Here is a 22,398-nt window from a genome sequence, read left to right as displayed (position 1 = left end):
GACAAGCACTGCCCTTTCCTACCTTTGCATGTGCTGTTTCTTCTATCGGCAATGTTCCTTCATCCAAACTGAACTTTCCGAGACCCTACCCCTATTTCAAATCTTGCTCATGAACAAGATACTGTGCTAGGTACTATGGCTGGATACAAAGAAGTATAAGATAGAGCTGCTTGTGAGAAGCATAGAGTTTGGTTGGGGAGAAAACATGAACTATGTACAATTAAGTGAGAAAAAATTAATGATAATTCAAGACAACAATGGAGAAAATAAAATAAGGCAGAACCTGATTGTGAGATGATTTATCCAGGCAAAAATTTCTTTGAGGATTTGAAGAAGGGAGACATCATTTTTGATTAGGAACACTGAAAATTGCCTTATAGAGATAGGATTTAACCTGAATCTTAAATGATAGAATATATTTTTACGGAAATGGTGGAGTTTGCTGTATGAAGGGAGTGTCATGAGGAATATTAAATTATTTTCATGTCCGAAGAGTAAACTGATTTGAAAAGAATGGAAAGTTCATGTAAAGAAGTGGTAAGAGATAATACTTGAAGGATATTTGGTGTCTCACTGTTTAGGATCTTTCATCACAGGCTAATTAGTGACAATTTTATCCTGAAAGCAGTTGAGAAGAATTAAAGATTCTTGAGCAAAAAAAGATATGTTCAAAATAGTTTTTTAGGAAGACATATCTGAAAGTGTCGCACTAGGGGAAGAACCTAGAAGTGGTTAGACCTCTTTGAAAGCTATTACAGTAGTCCAGATATGAAATAAGTGCCTCTATTTTAAGGTTTAACCCTCTATATTATAACTAGTTGTTTATTTATTATTAATCTAGATCGTGAATGCCTCCACAACAGGGGCTCAATCCTCTGTCTTTTCAGCACCAGTACACTCCAAATGTACATGAATATTTGCACAGCTCAGATGAATAACTGAAATGAAAATATGGAGAGATTATAAGAGATCTATAAGCAGAATTGGTGACCGATTAGAGGAATGGGGAACAAAATGAATCAAAGACTGTTTTTGAAGTTGGAAGGCTGATGGTACTACTAACAGGAATAGAGAAGTTGGGAAAGGGAGCCAGTTTTTAAGGGAAGAGGGTAATTTCTATTTAGATATATTGAGTTTGAGGTGACTAGTACACATCTGGATAGAAATATAGTTCTGATGATTGGAAATGAAGTCACAGATAGAGAGCAGCATCTGGGAGCCATCTAGAGAAGAAAGATTGTTGAAGCATTTGTAGGTTATCTACTGTTGAGAGACTGTCAAGAAAAAGTGGAGAGCAGGGATTGAATCTTGAAGAACACCAAAGGTAGGGGTGGGGTGGGGTACAGAGGAAGAAGAGATACAGAACAATCCTAATGGAAAGAAAGAAAAGGTCAACAGTGTGGTCAATAGTGTCATTGGTTACAAAAGCCCAAGAGAAGTCAGAAAATATTGTACACTGAATTAGACAGTTGGGAGGCTTTTAATAACATGTGAAGGTATCGATGCTATTTCATTCATTAGAGTTAAGGGAGAAGAAATCAGATTTTATAATATTGAGAAAGACAGCAGATGGTGAGACAGTGAGAGCCACAGATTAGGTCTCTTGTCTGGAGAAATCTGTGACTGATAGAAAGGAAAAGGTACCTTTTTTTAAAACTGGGGAGAAGTGCATATTTTTAGATGGAGGAGAGAACAAGATATTGAACTTACAAGAGAGGAGGATAACTGAGAGAACAAAAATCCTTTATGGTTTTGAGGGTGAAGGTGGGATTAAGGGCACAGAATTAACCTTTTGAGGGGGAGAAGGGAGAAACTCATACAGGAATCAAAGATGCATGTGGAGATTTAGCCATAGAAAGTAGGAAAGATGAGGAAGATAATAGCCATTGTATTAATCTTATGGCATTTGTCTTATCCAGACTTGGGTTGTAGTTGGTTATTTGTGTATCCATTTATGTTGTTATTTGTGTACCCATCCAGCACTCCCCTGCTACTGCAGGGTAGGGATCTTAATATTTGGCATTTTCCAGAATAGTAGTAAATAGGTGCTTAATTAATAATACTTAATAAGTACTTTTTTGAATGAATGAATGAATGCTGTTCAGATACCCACAAGTTTGAGATTCAGCCATTTTCACAGTTATCTAAATTATTCTGGCAGATCTACCTTTTACTACTATTCTCTATTCTCATACCTACAAGTACCATTTAAGGCACATTGGTAGTGTTTGCAATTATTATTCAGTGCGTTATAAATTGGTTTTCCAAATTCTAGAAAAAAAGAAAATACTTAACAAATATTTTGTACTCCTTTAAATTTTCTAAACTGACATACATGAATTCATTTCATTAAGTCATTCAAGTAATAGAATAATTCTATAAAAGAGGAACACGATTTTTATTAAATCTAAATATTTTTAAGTGTCTAAGTGACTCTACTAACTATAGTTAATAATTTGGCATTAGCAATTATTATCTGATTTTTTTAAATCACACCTAACATCGGTGGAAAGCATATTCAAAAATTAAAACTCTCATTTCTGGCAATATGTCAGACTAGATATCCTGAAAAATAATACAGAAACAACTAGAAATGTCATATTAATGAAAATTTTATTTTATTTTTTTGATTGAAGTATAGTTGATTTACAATGTTGTGTTAATTTCTGCTGTACAGCAAAATGATTCAGTTAGACATATATATACATTTTTTAATATTCTTTTCCATTATGGTTTATCACAGGATATTGAATATAGTTCTCTCTGCTATACAGTAGGACCTTGTTGTTTATCCTTTCTGTATATAATAGCTTACATCTGCTAACCCCAACCTCCCACTCCATCACTTCCCCAAACCTCTCCCCCTTGGCAACCACAAGTCTGTTCTCTGTGTCCTGGAGTCTTTTGAAACAAACATTTAAAACTAAATGGCTGAACTCTCCTCTCAGGAGGGAAAGGAAATTCCCAGGAAGAGAACAAAAGAAAACAACTAAAAATCCAGGTAGTGAATTGCCCTGGGGACATTTGCCTGTCTCAGAATTCCAAAAAGTTAAGTTTTAATGGCCACAAGATAGGAGATAGATTTAGGGACCAAACAAAGAGAGGAATTAGAACTGAAAGCCCCACCCCATTGTTCCCCATAGGACGGGGTTCCTTGTAGAGTGAAAGTGGAAATTTAAAAATCTGCTCACTGACAAAATTGACAAGTCTTATTTATCTTAGACTGGACTGATGGGGGAGGGAGGAAGATAAAAATCCCCTGAGAATTCATAACCACAGTTCTGATAAGGTAAAACAGAAATAGTGGACAACAATAATATGTCAGAGATAGGAAGGGGGTAATTGGAATTGAAGCATTTTAAGATCACTGAATTATTCAAGAGAAGGACAGAAATCAGGATTAGCTTTAGGCTTTAGGTACACGTGTTAAAATGTTAAGGACAACTATTAAAAGAATAAAAATAGAGTGCATAATTTCAAAAACAGTAGAGGAGAAAATGAATTTTTAAAACTTGATCAATCTGAGAAAAGACAGAAAATCAGAAAAAAAGCATAGAAATAAAGTAAACAGAAAACACAATAAGATGGTAAAAATAAAATCCAACTATATCAGAAAACACAATATATAAAAATGTTAAAAAGGTAAAGTATGTTAGACTCAATTTTTTTTAATGCTGTGAATAAGAGAGACATAAGCGGGACTTCCCTATGATCCAGTAGTTAAGACTTTGCACTTCCCCTGCAGGGGGCACAGGTTGCATCTCTGGTCGGGGAACTAAGATCCCATGCCATGTGGTGTGGCCAAAAAAAAAGAGAGACACACACACAAGGACCCAAGAGGGTTAAAAATAAAAGTTTTGGTGGTGGGAGAGGGATAAATTAGGGGCTGGGATTAACATATACACACTACTGTGTATAAAATAGGTAACCAACAAGGACTACTCAGTATTATGTAATAACCTAGAAGGGAAAATAATAAAAAAAGACTATATATATGTATGTATAACTGAATCACTGTGCTGTACACCTGAAACTTACATGATACGGTAAATCAACTATACTTCAATAAAAAAATAAATCAATTTTTAAAATATTTATTTCCTCAAAAAAAAAAAAGTAAAAGTAAAAGTTTTGGGAGAAGATATATCAGGCAAATACTAATTAAAAGAAAGCTACCATAGCCATTGAAAATGAAATCAAATGGATGTTTATGTTAGAAAGTGTTACTAGAAATAAAGGAGGTCCCTATGTAATGATAACATATAAAAATCACTAGACAATTATAACAATCTTACATGCACTCAGTAACAAAGCCTTAAAATTTATAAGGAAAAATTGACAGAAGTATAAGGAAAAATTGATAAATCTACAATCCTATTTACAAAAATTAGTAAGGGTATAGAAGATATAAAAAACAAAATTAGCTTGAGTTAATGAACATGTATAGAATCCTGAATCCAACTTATGTAGTCTTCTCAAGTACATATGGAATCTTTATGAAAACTGACAGTGGATTGGGGCATAAATCTCAACAAATCAAATTCTTTATATCATACAAACATATTCTCTTTTTTTTAATCTTTCTTTCTTTCTTTCTTCCTTCCCTCCTTCCTTTATTTGGCTGTGTCAGGTCTTAGTTGTGGCATGCAGGGTCTTTTGTTGAGGCATGCTGGCTCTTCTTTTCGGTGCATGGGCTTCTCTCTAGGTGTGGCACAGGGGCTCCAGAGCACGTGGGCTCTCTAATTGTGGTGCGCAGGCTCAGTAGTTGAGGTGGGGAGGCTTAGTTGCCCTGCGGCATGTGGGATCTTAGTTCCCCGACCAGGGATCGAACCCGTGTCCCTTGCACTGGAAGGTGGATTCTTAACCACTGGACCACCAGGGAAGTCCCCCAAACATATTCTCTTGATCTAATGAACTAAGTCAGAAATCAGTACCAAAAAATTTACTCTTAAAATTTTTCTTTTTGGAAACTTTTAAAGTTACTTATTATAACTCTTTAGTCAAAGAAAAAATAACCATAGAAATTATAAAATATTTAGAACTAAACATCCTGAAAATAGTGCATATCAAAACTTGTAAAATATTGCTAAAATAGTTACTAAGTGAAACTTACAGCCCTAATCTTTTATATTGAAAAGGATAAAATTAAATGAGCCAATTAAGCATTCAGCTCAACAAGGCAAAAAAAGAAAGAATAGACCCAAAGAAAGTTTAGGGAAAGAAATAATGAAGATAACAGCAGATGATAATGAAATAGAAGACAGAAATTAGATGTAATAGTATCAATAAAGCTAAGAGTTGTTTCTTAAAGAAGTCCAATGAAAATAGATAGAACTGTCAAGATTTGACCAAGACAGAAGAGAAACCACAAATAAACAATGTTAGAAATGGGGAAAAGGATACAATTACAGAAAATCAGAGACTTAAAAAATAGACTATTGTGAACAACTTTATTTGAAAATTGAAGAAAATTGACATTTTAAAGAAAGATATAACTTATTAAAATTGGCTACAGTAGGAATAAAAAAATGTAAGTAGGGCTGCTACCTATAACCATTAAAGAAATTGAATCAATAATTTAAAATCTACCACCGATTGTGGTTTGATTTCTCATATAGCTTGACTTCTGAAAAAGAATAAATGCTGGATCACACTTGCATTAATATTTACATTCAGTGATAGTTCAGTTTTTCATTGCAAGTGAATAAATGGTATCTAAATTGAAAAAAAAAATGCTAAGAACCATGCTAAAAACTAAGCATGGCAATTCATATTGAGCCCCACAAGTGGTCATGGTTACCTTAGAGTTTTTAAGTATTACATCCTTTGTTGAGGGGATATCCTTAGAAAAGGAAAAAAAAAAAAAGGAAGTTCTTTCAAAATTTTTCCTTATAGGGATATGCAAGTAAAAAACTAAAGGGGGGGCTTCCCTGGTGGCACAGTGGTTGAGAATCTGCCTGCCAATGCAGGGGACGCGGGTTCGAGCCCTGGTCTGGGAAGATCCCACATGCCACGGAGCAACTAGGCCCGTGAGCCACAATTACTGAGCCTGCGCGTCTGGAGCCTGTGCTCCGCAACAAGAGAGGCCACGATAGTGAGAGGCCCGCGCACCGCGATGAAGAATGGCCCCCGCTTGCCACAAGTAGAGAAAGCCCTCGCACAGACACGAAGACCCAAGACAGCCAAAAATAAATAAATAAATAAACAAATAATTTTTTTTTAAAAACTCACATTATTTAAAAAAAAAAAAGCTAAAGGAAATCAAGGTGAACAGATATCTCAAGAAAATGGAAATTAATAACAAAATATCAAGACTTAAACCTGATTAATTTATGTTCAAGTGTGCTTCTTAGTAAAACCTGAAAATTTGTGAATTTTTAAATAGAATGATGCATAGAAGGAAAAACTTAATCTCCCATGAAACTTCTTTATCAAACTCTCAATTATAGTGGAAGATTCAAGTTAATAGACATAAAATGAGAGTGATTCTTTAACTTGATTAGTGATACACTTTAATGCCATATGTGAATTAGAAATAACTAGAAAATTTATTAATAATTTTATTATGAATTAAGTTGAACCATATGAAATTGCTGATATTTTTCCATTTTAACATACAAAAAAATGGCAATTCTATACGATCACATGTGTTTATTAAAGGAGAGAAAAGGTGACCAGACTATGCTGAACTATTTTTTAGTTGTTTAGTTAAAATTTATTTGTTACCAATTATCTTTTATTCTGTTTCAGTATTCCCTGCAAGACAAGCAAGAATGGGTGCAAATTGTTTATGGAAACTTTGTGGGAGAAATACTTAAAATTCAGAGAATTCTATTTATTAAAATTTATTTTATTTGAAAATTTAGACAGGATCACCACTGTTCAAATCTTGCAGTGCAAGACCTGAATTCATGTAGTTTGGCACCCAAAACTAGAGAACATATAATCAAGTAATGTGAACTTATACAAATATATTACTTGGAAATCAAAGAAATGTGAATAATTAGGCCTGGTTTTATGGAAGCAGATGAATTGAAATTAGTATTGAAGGTTACCTAAGATTTGGCAGATAGGTGAAAACCATTAGCAAAGACAGACACAGAGGAATTAATATGGCCCATTTAAGATCAGAGATCATCTGACTAAGGCAATTTGTTGGAAAGTGTTGGCAGAAAAGAGTGACTCTGTAAGGTGGGGGCTAGGTGATATTTTTTCAATGCCTGATTGTCTATCTTTTAGATTTCTGGGAAGGTAATTACATTAAGAAAGTACTGTTTGAGGGAGAGTAATCTGGTAATGGTGAGCAGGATAGCTTTAAACAGAGAGAGACAGGAGTCAGTGAGATTAGTTAGGAGGGTCCTGCCGTAATCTACATGAGAAAATAAAAAATCCTGGACTAGAGTGATATATGGTAGTGGAAATAAAGAGAAAAAAATGAAATCAACGTTCAAAGAGAGACTTGACAGTGTTTGGTGGCTAACGGGGTACCAATCAACATTATACGCTCCTCCCGTTTCTGCTACTTTCACTAATAAGTGAGGTCCACTGTAAAGATTTTTTGTTTTTTGTGCAGTGCCGCATGCATATTTGGTCCTCAGTAAATGATTAAGTTCTAATCTTTATTAGAGGCTTGAATATTTCTATGTTTTCAATACTTTCAATGCTTTCTATTAATGTCTGTTTTGGAATAAAACCCAAATTAGTCTTAAAAGACCCTGGCATAATCAAGGATCAGATCTTTTGAAAAAAGATTTTAGAGATGAACAGTGAAATTATGGTATGAATAAATCAGATTTACCCAGAATTATATTTGAAACATACTAATAAAGTCAGTTATAGCAAAAGTTTAGATAAAGGTCTTAGAGCATCTCTGTAAATTAGAAGACCTATTGTCTTCCAGAGTTGAGGACAAAATATTATTCACCAAAATGAAGCTATGAGATTAAGAAAATCTTATAAATAACTAGATTGAAATGTTCAAAACAGTAACTTTATGCTGACCAATGCTTTTTATCTATTTTTGTCTCATAGAATTGGCCTAAGTAGTTATCTTTCCACTTAGGTGTACTGAAGATTGCTTTATGAGGGTAGAAGGGCAGGTTTTCTTTTTTTTTTAAGACTGTTCTTTTAGAGCAGTTTTAGGTTCACAGCAAAATTAAGAGAAGGTTACAGAGATTTTCCTGTGTACCCTTGTCCCCACAAATGCATGGTCTCCCCCATTATCAATACCCCCACCAGAATAATACATTTGTTACAGTCGATGAACCTACACTAACACATCATAATCACCCCAAGTATATAGTACAGTAGGACTCATTCTTAATGTTGTATATTTTGTGGGTTTGGACAAATGTGTAATGACATGTACCCACCCTTACAGTATCATACATAATATTTTCACTGCCCTAAAAACCTTTGTGCTCTGCTTATTCATCCATCCCCCTAAGGGTGGGTTATTTTTTGGAGGGCTTTTTGTCACTTTTTAATTCAAGGAATGAGTGGTAGATATTCTTTATAGCTTAATTCCTATTTTGTTCAAATTTTTTCACCATTATGTTAAGCAAGTAACTTTTCTCCTTCTTTACCACATTGCCTCACCTCTCTTTGTTTCATGATTAGAATGTTCTTATTAGCATTAGCATTCCAGTATTGAGAGTTTTCTTTGATGGGGTTTTGTTTGCAGTAAATTATCCCCCAAAGAGTATGATTTAATTCTCTGTGAAATATGAAGAATCGTGTGCACTTGTTAAAGTTCTCTGAGTTATTTTTAGGAAGAAGTAAGAAAATTGAAGTCTCCATGATTGTTTATCTTATTTTTCTTCATTACGATCCATTATACAAAACACAGGGAGAACAGGATAGCATGCAAGGTGATTAAAAGTATAGGCTCTAGATTCAGATCGCATGGGTTCTAATTCTGATTCTGCCCTTTACCAGCCCTGCAAACATGGGCAGAGCAATAGAACATCTTGCTTCCTCATCTGTAAAATGGGGGCTATAATTCCAATTCCAGAGAATTGTGAGGATTGAAGAGAAAATTAATACAAAACACTTAGCATGTAATAAGGAATAAAAATGTTAGTTTGGTGTTGTAGTTATCCTTGTTATACTTTTATTATTACTACTAAGATCCCTGGTTGTTATCACTAAGAACCATAGATACGCTTTGTATTTGAAAATTAAGATAACCATATAAATATCTCTAAACTCTTCTCTTAGTCTTTCCAGTTAACAGTGAAAAGTGTTCTCTATCATCTCATCCAGTATAATCATGTGAAGCCCTAAGTTGAAGAAATGGAATACTTGCTTGACCAGAGAGAAATCTGTTCTCCTACTATATTAACAAGAAGAATTTTTTAAAAATAATAATAGAGAATAAATTTGTTGAAGTAAAGAAAAGGTGGGGGAGACTAGATGGCTTTACTTTCTGAGAATTCACCACATTTCTGTACTTAGCACCAATTTGTACGTATTGAAATGTGTCTAGGGCATGCAAACTTGAAAGGACTGCTTGTTTGAGTGAAGTACTGCAGTCTAAGTGATACAAATTGGATGAATTAAAGTGGCTCTGGGGATTTGTACTTCAGAGCAGCTGAATGGTAGTGACTGTCAGTGCCTCGGCTTTACAGCAGTAAAAGTGAGATACAGCAGAAAATGTCCTGCTGAAAATTAGGTGGTGAAGTCTATAAAACACCCAGGTGCTATGTTGTTAGCAACTATATAAATGCAGGATGTAATTTTCTCCTCTTTGCTCTTGTCACTTTTCCTTTATAAAATTCTTCTCTACCTTCATCTTTAAGCTCTCATTACCTTTAAGGAATCCTCCAACAAAAAGTATGAAACGTCATGAAGCCTTTTTTTTTCTTTCATGTTTGCCATTTGTTATTAAAGGCCCTCTTGCTAAAGAGGTACAAACCCATTTCCTAATACTATTCCTTCCTTCCTATTCTGTTCCTTAAGTGTCTTCTGTGCCTCCTGTGGAAGAAGCATTCTCCTAATTTAGAATTCACAGCATGGAGAAATAAGTTATTTGCTTATTAACTCATTCATTAATAACTTGAGCCATGGACTTATCCTATTTTGTCATCATTTATGCAATGTAAGGGAAAATAGATGATAGCAAAGTGGATTCATTCACAGCAACACCATACACATTGAAATTCCAGTGACTTGAATGGGTGAACAAACATTTTGGTGTGTGTTTAATTTTCTATCATGCTTTCTTGAAATGTTTTTGATTTTTGAAAAGGTTTTTGAAGTGAACTAAAGAATTTCCTTTTGATAACAATAGAGCACTTGTTTCCTAAATATAATGTCAAAAATATTAATGGGGCCTGTGAATAATTATAATTGACAGAGCATTCACATTCATTCATGTTTTATAATTCTGTACACAAAATTACTAGGAATTGGCTTGGATTGCTATTAATGTGAAGTGTTTAGATATACTGTATATGCCATCTGACTGTATCTGTGAACATGTAATGTTTTTCTGGTCTGTCATAACTAGAGAATTTTGCTGTAAGAAGAATATTTTGGTTCCTTACATCATTGTCCACCAAATCGAAACTTTATAAATATCTTTCTTCATTCTGTTTATCGTTTGTTTTGAATTTTCTGAAATTACTTTCACATTGGTAAGGTTATTCTCTTCTTTAGATTTTGCCTCCATCTTCATCTAAGAGAGTAATAAATTGCTACTACCTCAGGGGCTACCGCAAGAACTAAGTAAGAGAGATACTAGACCCAGTGGTTAGCACATAACAAACATTTAACATTAACTCAAAAATTATCATAAAAATAGAAAAATATTTCTGCCTTAGACAAATTATTCACAAAAGGGGTACTTAAATAATTTTGAAGTACATCTTTTTCTCCTAAAAAAACGTATTTTTGAATCATCTCCTCTACTTAAAAAAAAAAAAAACAAAAAACGATTGTAACTTACTCTAAGTGATAGACATTATCAGAATTCATGACAGTTTTAGCTATGTTGTTTATGTTAAGTATATGCATGTATGACATGACAGTATATGAAATTTGGTTAAATGTGACTGAGCAAAAAGTAAATATAGTTGATATTTATAGATATTTTATCATAATGACATTACATAATAGATACTTTTCTCATTTATTTGCAGAGGCTTTTAGAACCTAACCCTCAGTGAATATAAGCATTTTCCTTACTCTCTTTCCAAACATAATAATATTCTAGAATCATTTCAGTCGCATTCATTATTCGAAATCCTAAAAAAAAAAAAAATTAAGAAAGCGCCAATAAGTGTCTCTCCATAGTAGTTCTTTGTGACTTGTACCTTTGGATGAAGTGCATTTCACCAGGTGGTTTTTCGTTCAGAGTAAAAAGCCAAGTCCTTATGTGTAGGCCTACAAAGCCTACATGATCTGAGCATGCCTGCCCTAATTCCTCTTACGCCTTCTGCTATTATTTGTCCCCGCTTACTGACAGCAGCCCCACTGGCCTCCCAGCTGAACTTTACCCTAGAAGCTCCGTATTGTTCTCCCTCTGTCTGCAGTCTCCCTCCCTGATAAATCTACAAGCCTGACCTCTTCACTTCCTTAAGTATTGGCTCCCACTCACCTTCTCAATTCATCTAGCTACCTATTCACTATAGTTACTGTAGTGAAATTATTGTTCCTACTCATCTCCCTTTCTCTGTCCTATTCTTTTTCCCTCCCTGAAACACCATTTGTTGCATTGACTTCGTTATAAGTAAACTAAAGGCCATGAGCACACTATTAGGTCTGAAAGGCAGAATTGAGTTCTGTTTGTCAAATAGGCACATCTTCCACCAAAAGTGCCTTTGCCCTTATTATTATCTAGTTGTCAATTCCTTTGCCACACTTTTAAAAGAAAGCACACTGACATAGAAGAAAATGTGTATTTTGAGGAAATGACGTTGTAATAATGTATTTTGGATTTAGAGAACCCCATTCTTCCAAAAAGCTAATTTTGGGTCAAAGCATATAAACTCATTCATCTTGTCTTCATCTCTGGTTGGTCTGAATAACCCAGTTTATTAATGCAGACCAGAGCAGGAAAGGTTGAAATGGCTTACACATTATCACACATATAGTTGGTAGAGCTGCTAAGAAAAGCACCCAGATGTTCTCTTTGTTCAATACATCATCCTATGTGGAGCTGTATTGGAGGTTATCTCTCATTATTATAAGTTGTCACCTCATCTCAGTTCATACCCAATGGCAGAGGAAATGAAGAGATAAATTTAAAACTTAACTGGGCTTTTTATAACTTTTTTTGCCTTTCAATCTGAAGATGAAAAATATTATTTTTAGAGGGTGAGAAAGTGAACAAATTAGTTTTAGACCTTTATCTACCGAAACAATATCATATGCCTCTTGTCTTAGAGAGTGAGCATATTTCAAAATGACTGTAATTAAATATTGTGACTATGAAAGGAATATTAATTTTTACAGCAGGTGAAAATAATGCAGTAGTATGTAGCATGGGGTGGGTAGGGTAGAGAGCTGTCTAATTTTGGTCTGCTGGGACTGGTATAGATTTTCCATCCAAATCAGCAGAAATGTAGCTTTAAGAGCATAGTAGCAGCTTTCCTTTTTGCTTGGAGCTTTAAAGTCAAAGGTAGCTGGACCAGTTTAACATGCAGGCCAGCCTGTGACTAATCCAGCAAGTTGTTAATTCTGTTCTTATTGATGCTGCTCCCCTGTTTCTAAGTGGACATTGGTTCTTTGGGTATATGTTCTTCTCTCAGCTTTGAAATAGTTTTGAATCTTCTGAAAACTAAGCAACCCTAATATTCAAAGACATCAGCAGATAAGTTGCACTGATGTGAGGGCTGGGAAAGTCAAGAAGTGTAGACTTCCTCCTCTTATCATTAGTTGATTTAGCTTATTTTGTTTCCTTGCTTTTCCCTCTTTAATGGCAATTGTTCAAACTTCAAAAATAATTTAATTTCTTCTTTTTGAACCCAGTGACATTCTTTAAGCTACATCAGAGTTGTGATTTTTTTTTCGTGATACAGAAAGAGAATCTAAAGATAAGTACAACAAAGAACATATTGTTAGGGTTTGAAATGTGGTTGCTCATTATAGCCAAAATAATTTCAAATAGCTAAAAGCACTGAAATATATTTACGTAATGAGTTCATATGCCTGAAAACTAAAATTAGATGTTTGGAAGACAGTAAGGAGATAAGTTTCTTTTTCTTCCTTAGCCAGAACATTGCAAATTAAGGAAAACTGTTTACTAGATCATTTTATCCTTGCTAATGGAACTTATTTTTCTCCCAATATGGTTTCTCCATCAATTATTCAGAGATTAAAATATATTGTAATATTCAATCTCATGTATCTTCTAATGATCAGTAATTATCAGAGGAAAGATGAGATCTCCTTCTACCTTCACCAGCCCATCCCCACCTGCCTGCCCCCCATATAGAATTGCCTGACTTAGATAATCACCCTTTAAAGTCATCTTCCTGGAGTCTGAAAGTCTTGTTGTTCAGTGTGCTTTGACAAACTGATTTGTTTAAATTCAGTGCTTTGTGCCATTCCTATGAATTTTAATTATAGTACCATTTTTTAGAAATGTGCAGTAGAATTCATGTGTGCCTAATTCTGAAAATGGCTTTGTACATTAAGGCTCATTTAACCACAGATGGTTAGAGAGAAGTTGAGAGGCAGTTATTGGTCATAATTTTAAAACACAGTAATAGCATGGAACTTTCTTGTACTGCAGGCATTTAAGACGCTGTGTTGTCAACCTCTCGGTCATTAGGCATGTTGCGATTTGGCTTATGTCTTACTGGTCAGGATGTCACAGTGAAGAAATGTTTAGTCATGGAAAGAAAATCAGTGTCCAGCACGCAAAGATAGTAATAGGGTAAGCACTCCCAATTGGATTTTCATAGGAGGGATTGATTTGTGTGTATTACTGGGTCTGTGTAAAATGGTGTCCTTTTGGCACTAGATGAATATAAATTTCAGGAAATGTTTTTTCTTCTGCAGATTAGTGTAATACAGTGAAATTTGCTGTAACTGAGGGGAGGCAGTGGTTGGGCGTCTGCTAATAGCCTGAAAGTAACTAATGAGGATGTGCAGTCGGAACAATTGATTGAATAGCTGCAGTCCTGTGTGTTGCTTTCTCGCTTGCTCTCTCTGCAAGCTGTAGAGAGGGAGGGGGAAGAGCAAGACACAGGGAGGGAGCGAGAAAAAACGCTTTCTCTTAAGTGGAAGTAGCACGGATCCCAGGGGCCAGGAGGCCAGAAATGGAAGTTTAAACTGCATCTATCTTTTAAAGGGAGAACAGCAGGAATGAAAATGTCAGTCTCCGGAGTCACGATTTACTCCTTATTTTTTAAGATCTGGAAGATAACACAGAATACTCTTTTTAGGATGTGTTTTTTTTTTTCCTTGTCCATGTTGAGATTATCTAATGTTATCTGAGAAGCTGGATTCCTATATGTCTGTCAGTTGAAGTGGAGATGGGAAGCAGTTGTGATAAAGGTATAATATGTATATATCTATCATCTGTGTGTGCGTGTTTATGTGCATATATATATATGCATATATATGTATATCACTCTATAAAAATTTTTAAATGTAACCTTAATATAGTGTATAGTAATTAAATTGGAGAATACCACATCATCTGCAAAATCTGAAGCTTGTTAGGTCAATTTGAACAGATTTAGGATTCCAGAGTAAGATCTTAGTGAGGTCATATTGCCAGAACAAGGAGAAGCTGATCTATTTTTATATCAGCATAGGCATATATGTTATTTTATCCTAGCAGCAGCTTTTAGTCTTCTCATGGACCTTTGGCTGCAGGCTAGTGAATCATCTTATCTGCACAGAACTGAACTTTGACCCTTGTGCAGACACCATCAAATCATGTTCACTAGGCAAAATTTGTTCACAAGAATATGAAAAAATTTCACTGGCTTATATTAACTCCTATATTGCTGACATAGAGAAGTAGATTCATACACTGAGATGCAAATATTAAGTGAACTTAGAGATATTAAACATAGCTCAGAGGAAATTACTTTTTATATGTACATAAAGATATAAGCTGTCACACTAAAGCAGATTCTTAACAGTGACCAAGTCTCCCTAGTGTCTTGATAATATCTCTTTAGAGGTAAAGAAACAAATTATGTAGAGCTAGAATGTAATGTATCTTTAAAGCAGACTGATTTTTTGTGAGAAAAAAATCAATAATTTTACAGGTTAGCGAAAGATCCTAAATTTGTGTTTTTTATGATGTTCTTTTTTTCTTTTCCAGAGGTGCCAGCAGAAAGGTCCCCCCGCAGACGGAGTATCTCAGGGACCAGTACATCAGAGAAACCCAACTCTATGGATACTGCAAATACCTCACCCTTCAAAGTACCAGTAAGTGTTTCTCTTCTCAAAAAGAATACTTTACTTTTCTCCTTTCTTTTTAGAGTTAGAGACAGCTGCTAAGAAATCAAAACATTTTGTTCCTCAAGAATCTCTTTATCAAGTCACTAACTAAAACCTATCACAAGTCTATAAAGATGCTGGTAGGAATTTTTTTTTTTTTAAAGGATGGCTTATAGTGTTTTTAGTGATGGAGCCTAAGCAGAGAATGATGAGACTCATAAAGTTGCAGAGCAGAAAATCAGAAAATTAGATTAGAAAATTAGACAGTTGTGAATTCTAATCCTGAAACCTGGCCCATGCTTTGCTTAAGCCATCTTTTAGATGACTATATAAGTGCTTAAGAAATACCGTGGAAGAAATATTCCAGTTAAAAATACTCCTTAAACTGACTAGGCAGTACTGAGAATCAATATTAAATATGAAGGAATGCTGAGATGGAAAGTCTGTAAGTGATCAGGTCAGCTGACTACCAGTTGCAGTGTGGACCTCTTTGATATAACTTGGAGTAACCCAGATTTTAATTCATCCATTTTCTTTGTTTATTGAATAAGAAATATACTTACTTTCTAATCATATCATTTTATTAAAATTAATTCTTTTTAAACTTGAAAAGAATTACGTCCGTGAAGTTGGTCATTATTATAGGTACACTGGAAATCAGTATAAAGTAGAAATAGCCTTTTCTATTGGGAAAAAAAGGATTTTTTTTTTCTTTTAATTCAGCCAAGTTAATACATTGTGTTCTTTATTCCAATATAATTTTTTAAAGTTAGGATGACCTTTTAAGTAGAACTGGTATTTTGAGATATAAAGCTGGCATTCACTTGTAAATTAACCAAAGTGAATGTTTTATTTTACATTAATCATGAGAAGCAAGATTTCCCCTTGTTATATCTAGGTGCCTTGTAGAGTTTGTGAATATCTATTACTGTGACCTTCAAATTTTTACAAATCTTCTCATTTTTAAAGACCACAAGCAAGTGTTGGATTAATATTCTAACCAAATTATGACAGGAGTTTTAAAATACTGGATTTCATGCCTTTTACTAAATTTCTTTATTCTAATAGACATAACTATCTATTTAAATTTGTTTTCATGAATGAAAAAAGCATCTTTTCTCTCCCTTCCCTGTCTTATTTTCCTGATGAAACCAATCAAATATAGTGAAACTATCTATCTATGTAAAGAGTTTGGTGAAAAGGTTTCAGTTAGAATTTGAGTTTTTCCTACCGTCATGCTAGAATAGAATGGTGAATACTTAATTTTATTTTTCTTTTAACATCCGTAACTGAAGAAGAATATTCTTCTGCATGTGGTAACTTTGAAGTACTTCCTATATTGAATCTGAAGTTCATGACTGGGCCTTTAAAATTTGAATTAATTAGCAATAACAATTTTCATTTATATTTAAACAGTAAATTGACAGCTAATTTAAGGTTTACCTTAATAATAAGACTAATTATTTTTGAGTAAAAGTAATAAAACAATGCTGCATATACATGAAGACTAGCACTACTCACAGACTACTTACTCAGGGATCGAACCCAGGTCCCGGCAGTGAGAACGCTGAGTCCTAAGCACTGGACCGCCAGGGAATTCCCTCATTTGTTATTCTTTTTACAATCTCGGCCACGTCATGGATTTAGAAATATTGAGGGAAAGAAGGGTCCCCAGACTAGCAAATTGCAGTCACAAAGCCCATGCACTTAGCTCTCTAGTAGAATTTAGCCATTCATAAGCCTTCATCTAGACAATTGTTTGGAAAAATAACCGTGCAAACACAATGACTGCAATTTTTTTTAATGGCAAAAAAAAAAAAAATTGTCAGTGATTAGAGGGAGGAGGCAGAGAAAATGAAAAACAAGGAGTCATAAAAACAATCTGAATTCATTTAGGATAAAGGCATATAGCCTTATACTTATTGATAGTCCTTAAGGGTACCATTGTATTACAGGATGGATGGTGCATAGTGCAGTAATTGACATTGATAATAATAGTCCTGAATCATTAAGGAAAAGTGAAATTATATTGTTTGTACCAGGCTTTTTTTTAAAACTGGAAACTGTGTAATATTATGTGATATATATCCATTGAGAATATTTAAAATCTTAAAGATATGTGAAGCTTTATAAAAATTGCTATTCCAAAAAATCTGGTTTGTGAAGTTCCTCACTCCTTGATGATGCTGGATAAATAATTTATATTCTTTTAAGAGAAACCAAAATATGCTGGCTAAATGAGGCACTGCAGTACTTGGATGTCTGTGGAAGTATGCTGTATTTTTTAAATCTCCATATGATACCAATAGCTAATGTGACTTACATCACTTAAATGTATTGCCAGAAGAAGTATGTCTAGTTTTCAGATTAACACAAAATATTTTTGTAATAAATATCACAAAAGACTTTCTGAATATGGGAAAGCAGTACAAAAAGGAACCTAACTTTGAGATACTTAACTTTTAGTTACTTATATAGTACCTCTAAGATCATTTTCATGTTAACTTTATAAAGGGGCAGGGGTGAGATATAAGCACAAGTACTTGTGGTTCTAAGACTCAGGTGTCTTTGCTGTGGTGAACAGCAGGTTCACTACCCATCAGGAGGACCCAAAAAGGAGCTAGTTGTGGACTCTCCAAAAGGGCCTTATTCTTCCTAGATCTATTTTCAGGCTTATTGAGGGCAGATAAAATAGATTTTTAACAAGTCTTGATGAAAATTGTTGACAATGACACACTTAATGAATGCTTACTTTGGGCAAAGTATTGGTGATTCACCAATTGATATTGATGAGACTATTGATGCTTTCTTAGCACTCTACTTGGTACTGGGGAAACAGAAATGAACACAACAGAATTTCCATACAAGAGAACTTATAGTCTAGTAGCAAGAGACAGAAAAATGACCAGATTCATAAGGAGGTTGATGAGCATGGTGACACCGGTTTTTAACAATGCACTATGTAAGCTAAGGCTTTGTCAAGGAGCCAGTATTTCAGCTGTGTTTCAAAGGCTGAATGAAAATAGTTGAGAGGGAAAGGAGAGTATTCCAGCCTGAGGGAATAGCATTTTGGAAAGACATACTTCATAAGGTGACTCACGCTTCAAGGGAATATGGGAAAGCATTTCCTGCTTTTCGAGGCAGGAATCGAAAAACGTGTAGGCAAAAATGGCTAGAGAGAGGGTGGAGAGGTAGGTTGGGGCAAGAATGTGAGTGGGTTTGTTTGTCAAGCTTAACTAAATTTTGCTGGCCACTAAAGCATTAAAGATTGGTTTAATTGAAATATTTGCCTTGGCTTAAAAGCTAAACCAAGTTATATAAATACTGGGACATATTGGTAAATTACTTGACTCTAACCTAAGTGACTCTTCTTGCTATCACTATCTCAACTCAGGGTGATAGGTAAGGGGCTATCATTCAATAGAAGGCCAGTCCAGCACCCACCCCTGGCTATCAGCTGACACTGCTGGTAGTTCTAGAGTAGTGGTTAGCCTTTGAGAGATCCCCAGAAGCCAGTGGGTAAGAGTTGTTTGTATCCTGCTGACTGCTGCTAGATAAGGCAGAAAGGATATATATCTTTGCATATCTTCCTTATTCCCCCAAATTTATATTTTCTAAACTTAAAATGGATAACTAGTAAGTAGTATATTCACGTATATTCCATAGTCTAATCCATCTTTATGCAGATAGTAGACAGCAGAGTCAATAAGTTTAAAAATAAGAACGTAAGAAATGAAAGAAGGAAGTCATATGGCCACTGAACCTATAGGTTAAGGTAAGGTCTCAGCTTTTGGGAATGTTTAAATGTATTTGTACTTTTATCTAATCATAGGCATAAGAAAAGCAGAGATGTGCAGGGTAGTTATTCAGTTCTTCCTCCACTCTGATTCCATGTCTCTTCACCTTAATTCCAATTGCAGTTATTTGTTTGTAGGTCTGTGTGCCTCATTAGACAATAAATATCTCTTCTACTTAACTTTTTTTTTAATTGGAGTATAGTTGCTTTACAATGTTGTGTTAGTTTCTACTGTACAGCAAAATGAATCAGCTATACGTATACATATATCCCCTCTTTTTTGGATTTCCTTACCATTTAGGTCACCGCAGAGCATGGGGTAGAGTTATCTTTGTAGCTACCCCAATGCCTAACAACAGAGCCTTGCACATAGGAAACACTCAACAAGTAATTGTTGAGTGGATAAAATATAAATGAATTATCTAAGAACCTGAATCAAGTGACTGTGTTTCACACTTACTCTCTTGGTATTACAGATGATGTCTCTAGTCAAGTGGATTACTAAACCATTTAATAACCACTAAGAGATCGTTTGGAGTAAAGGAGTGCACCTGTGCAAAATAGTTACCTTTTTTTTTCTCTTCAACAAAGAGAGATCTTAATTTATATTTGGAATCCAGGGCTATGATATTTTATGTATGTAGTGTATACTGTTTCTACTTAGGTTGGGAAGTGAAACTAGGTAGGATTCTTTATTTAATGATTTATCTCTGTGGATATTTCTTTGAGCCGTTTAGGTGTCAGACATACGTATAAGCTTGCAATGTTTTTGCAGATTTGAGTTTTGGCTATTAGATTCTTCAAGAACAATTTTAGTCATTTGAATAGTTTTTTGCCTCTTTTTAAAGATCCTATTTTTCATTTTTTTCTTTAACATCCTGCTAGACTTTTTGCCTTTGTCATATTTGTGTTTTCCTTTAAATAAAATATCCATTGTATGTTTTATATATTGTTAAAACTACATTTAAATGATGTTACAAGAGTGACTGGGAAGGAATGAGTAAACTAATGAAAAGTTATCCAGGTACTTAAATTTAATTCAGAAAGGGAATATGCTAACATCTTGTAGTTGTATATATTTGTTTCACATTGCCTGAGTTTTTGCGACAGGCTTCTTTCTTTAATATTCTATTTATAAAGTGACTATTGATATTTATGATTTTTGTATCACTTCTCCTTAGACGATGCCATCAATTTAGCTTTGGCTGAAAGAAAGCTGCTGTGTTCTGGGCCAGGTGCTTCGCTTAGTGTTTTCATTTCCATAACACAATGGTCTGAGTTGGCCTTCCCTGTGAATGTAACACAATGCAGTCGCAGCTGCTTCATTTATATTAGCCTTGAGCTTGGCTCTGAAAGAATTCAGGCACTAAAATATATGCCAAGACAACCAGAATGCAAATTTGAACTAAAGCAGTAACCGACTATTCCTATGTAACCCTCCTTGTGTTCTTGTCACAGTGACTCCTGAGCATTCCCAATCAGACATACTAGGTACAGAAGACTGTCAAAAGATGGAACCTTTGCATAGTTTTTAGAAGAAAGTAAAGCTTTAGAGGAATAAATGTAGACTAAGTTAAATTCTGTAAAAAAAAAAAAAGCCAAAAAAACAAAAGTAATGTTACATCCTTTCTTAAGTATTGAGATATCGGGCTCAGTTGGTATTAGCCATTGTTTTGAATAGAATCCTCAATAAGATCTTTGTTTTTCCAAAGTAAACAAAGAGACAGAAAGCTTCGTGCCCACTTAATAAAGACCAGAAAGTGTTCATTGTCTAAACCAGTGGTTTTCAACTCTGGCTGTACACAAAAATCATCTAAGGAACTTCAAAATATACTGCTTCCTGGGCTCCACCTCAGACCAGTTAAATCAAAATCTCTGGACTAGAGCCCAGTCTTCTGTATTTTTTAAAACCTTTGCAGATGATTCAAACATGCAACCAGGGTTGAGAACTATTTGTCTAAATGAGTGGTTGAAGTATTAGGAACCCACTTAGTCAATGTATTGCCTGTGGACATCAGTGCCTTCTTTTGTACCTTCAAGTCTGCCGTAAAAAACTAGCAAGTGAAGTTTCTCAGTGGCATGCTATTGCTCACAAACAAGTTGCTGTGTTGTATATTAGTTGCCCTTCTGAGTGTTTACCACAGTCAGTTCAGATGACCTGTCTAATTTTACAAAATACTTGCTTTATTGTGGCAGAGTGACCTCTGACCAGCCTAAGAATCTGTTTTAGCAGTAAAATATTCAGTTTGAATTCATAGCACCCGAGCTACAATCCTGTTTCAATTTTTACATTCTCATTACTGTTGTATTCCAGGACACTTAAAGTTCTTTCCTCTGCTGCTTAAATATTCTTTATTCATCTTTCTTCTCTTTCCTGACCATCTGCATGGAGTTAAAATCCATAGTAGGATTACCCTTCAGTGATACCTTTTTCAATAAAGAGAACATTTATATTCATATATGTATGAATACATATTCATGTTATATGTCTATCAAAATAATATAATAAACATAGGGATGCCAGAAAAGAAAAATTATAGTCTGAAGGTATTAAATATTAACTATACCTCTAAATCATTTTGTAATCAGAACGGGTGTAATTTTAAAATCTTTTAATGATAAATACCCCAGAAAATATAAAATTTGGAGGAAACAAAAAAGGATTAAGGATACATACAACCCCTTAAGGAGGACAGAAAGCAGATAGCAAATACCTGGAGGAAAAGAGAGCAGGCATGGCAGGGAATATTGCCAAGATCCTAAACTTGAAAGAATCAAAGAATGATGGAAAACCTCCTCAATCTATGGTTATTCCTAGAAATAGGTTTGCAATAGTGCTAACTAGTGGAGATTCCAACTTATCCTGCCCAGGAGAAAAGGGCTGTTTGAGAGAGAGGGCAGGATGAACTCAAATGTAGTTCATTCTTAAGGATAGTGTACTCTAAGGCCATCTCCTCAAAGCCAAGATATTTTTCTTCTGTTTTAATGGGAAAGTAGAGGCTTAACTCCTTTCATATCACAACCAGAGATAAACGTTTTGAAGGGCTAATACCCACTTAGGGGAGCATATAGTTAACCACTAAGTATAACTGATATCAGATGCTATCTCCTTTCAAAGAAGTTAGGAAGTTAGAAATATATAAAGGAAACCTTGCCAACTTCTTGATTTGCTACGGTTAGCTGTACAGAAAGGTATT

At 34.6% G+C, this 22,398-nt stretch overlaps 1 protein-coding gene across 5 annotated transcripts in view; it reads left to right on the top strand.

Moving 5' to 3' along the window:
• RASAL2 (RAS protein activator like 2) overlaps nt 1–22,398 on the top strand; it is a 389,073-nt gene that overhangs the window by 282,601 nt on the left and 84,074 nt on the right. For all 5 annotated transcript variants that reach the window (XM_082366722.1, XM_082366723.1, XM_082366726.1 and 2 more), the window contains one exon: nt 15,287–15,393. In XM_082366722.1, coding sequence (XP_082222848.1) covers nt 15,287–15,393 — 107 coding nt within the window. The remainder of the gene's footprint in view (nt 1–15,286; nt 15,394–22,398) is intronic.

Source organism: Balaenoptera borealis, assembly GCF_965194805.1.
Source record: "Balaenoptera borealis genome assembly, chromosome: 1".
NCBI lineage: Eukaryota > Metazoa > Chordata > Mammalia > Artiodactyla > Balaenopteridae > Balaenoptera > Balaenoptera borealis.
This window is presented reverse-complemented; position numbering and strand designations above follow the sequence as displayed.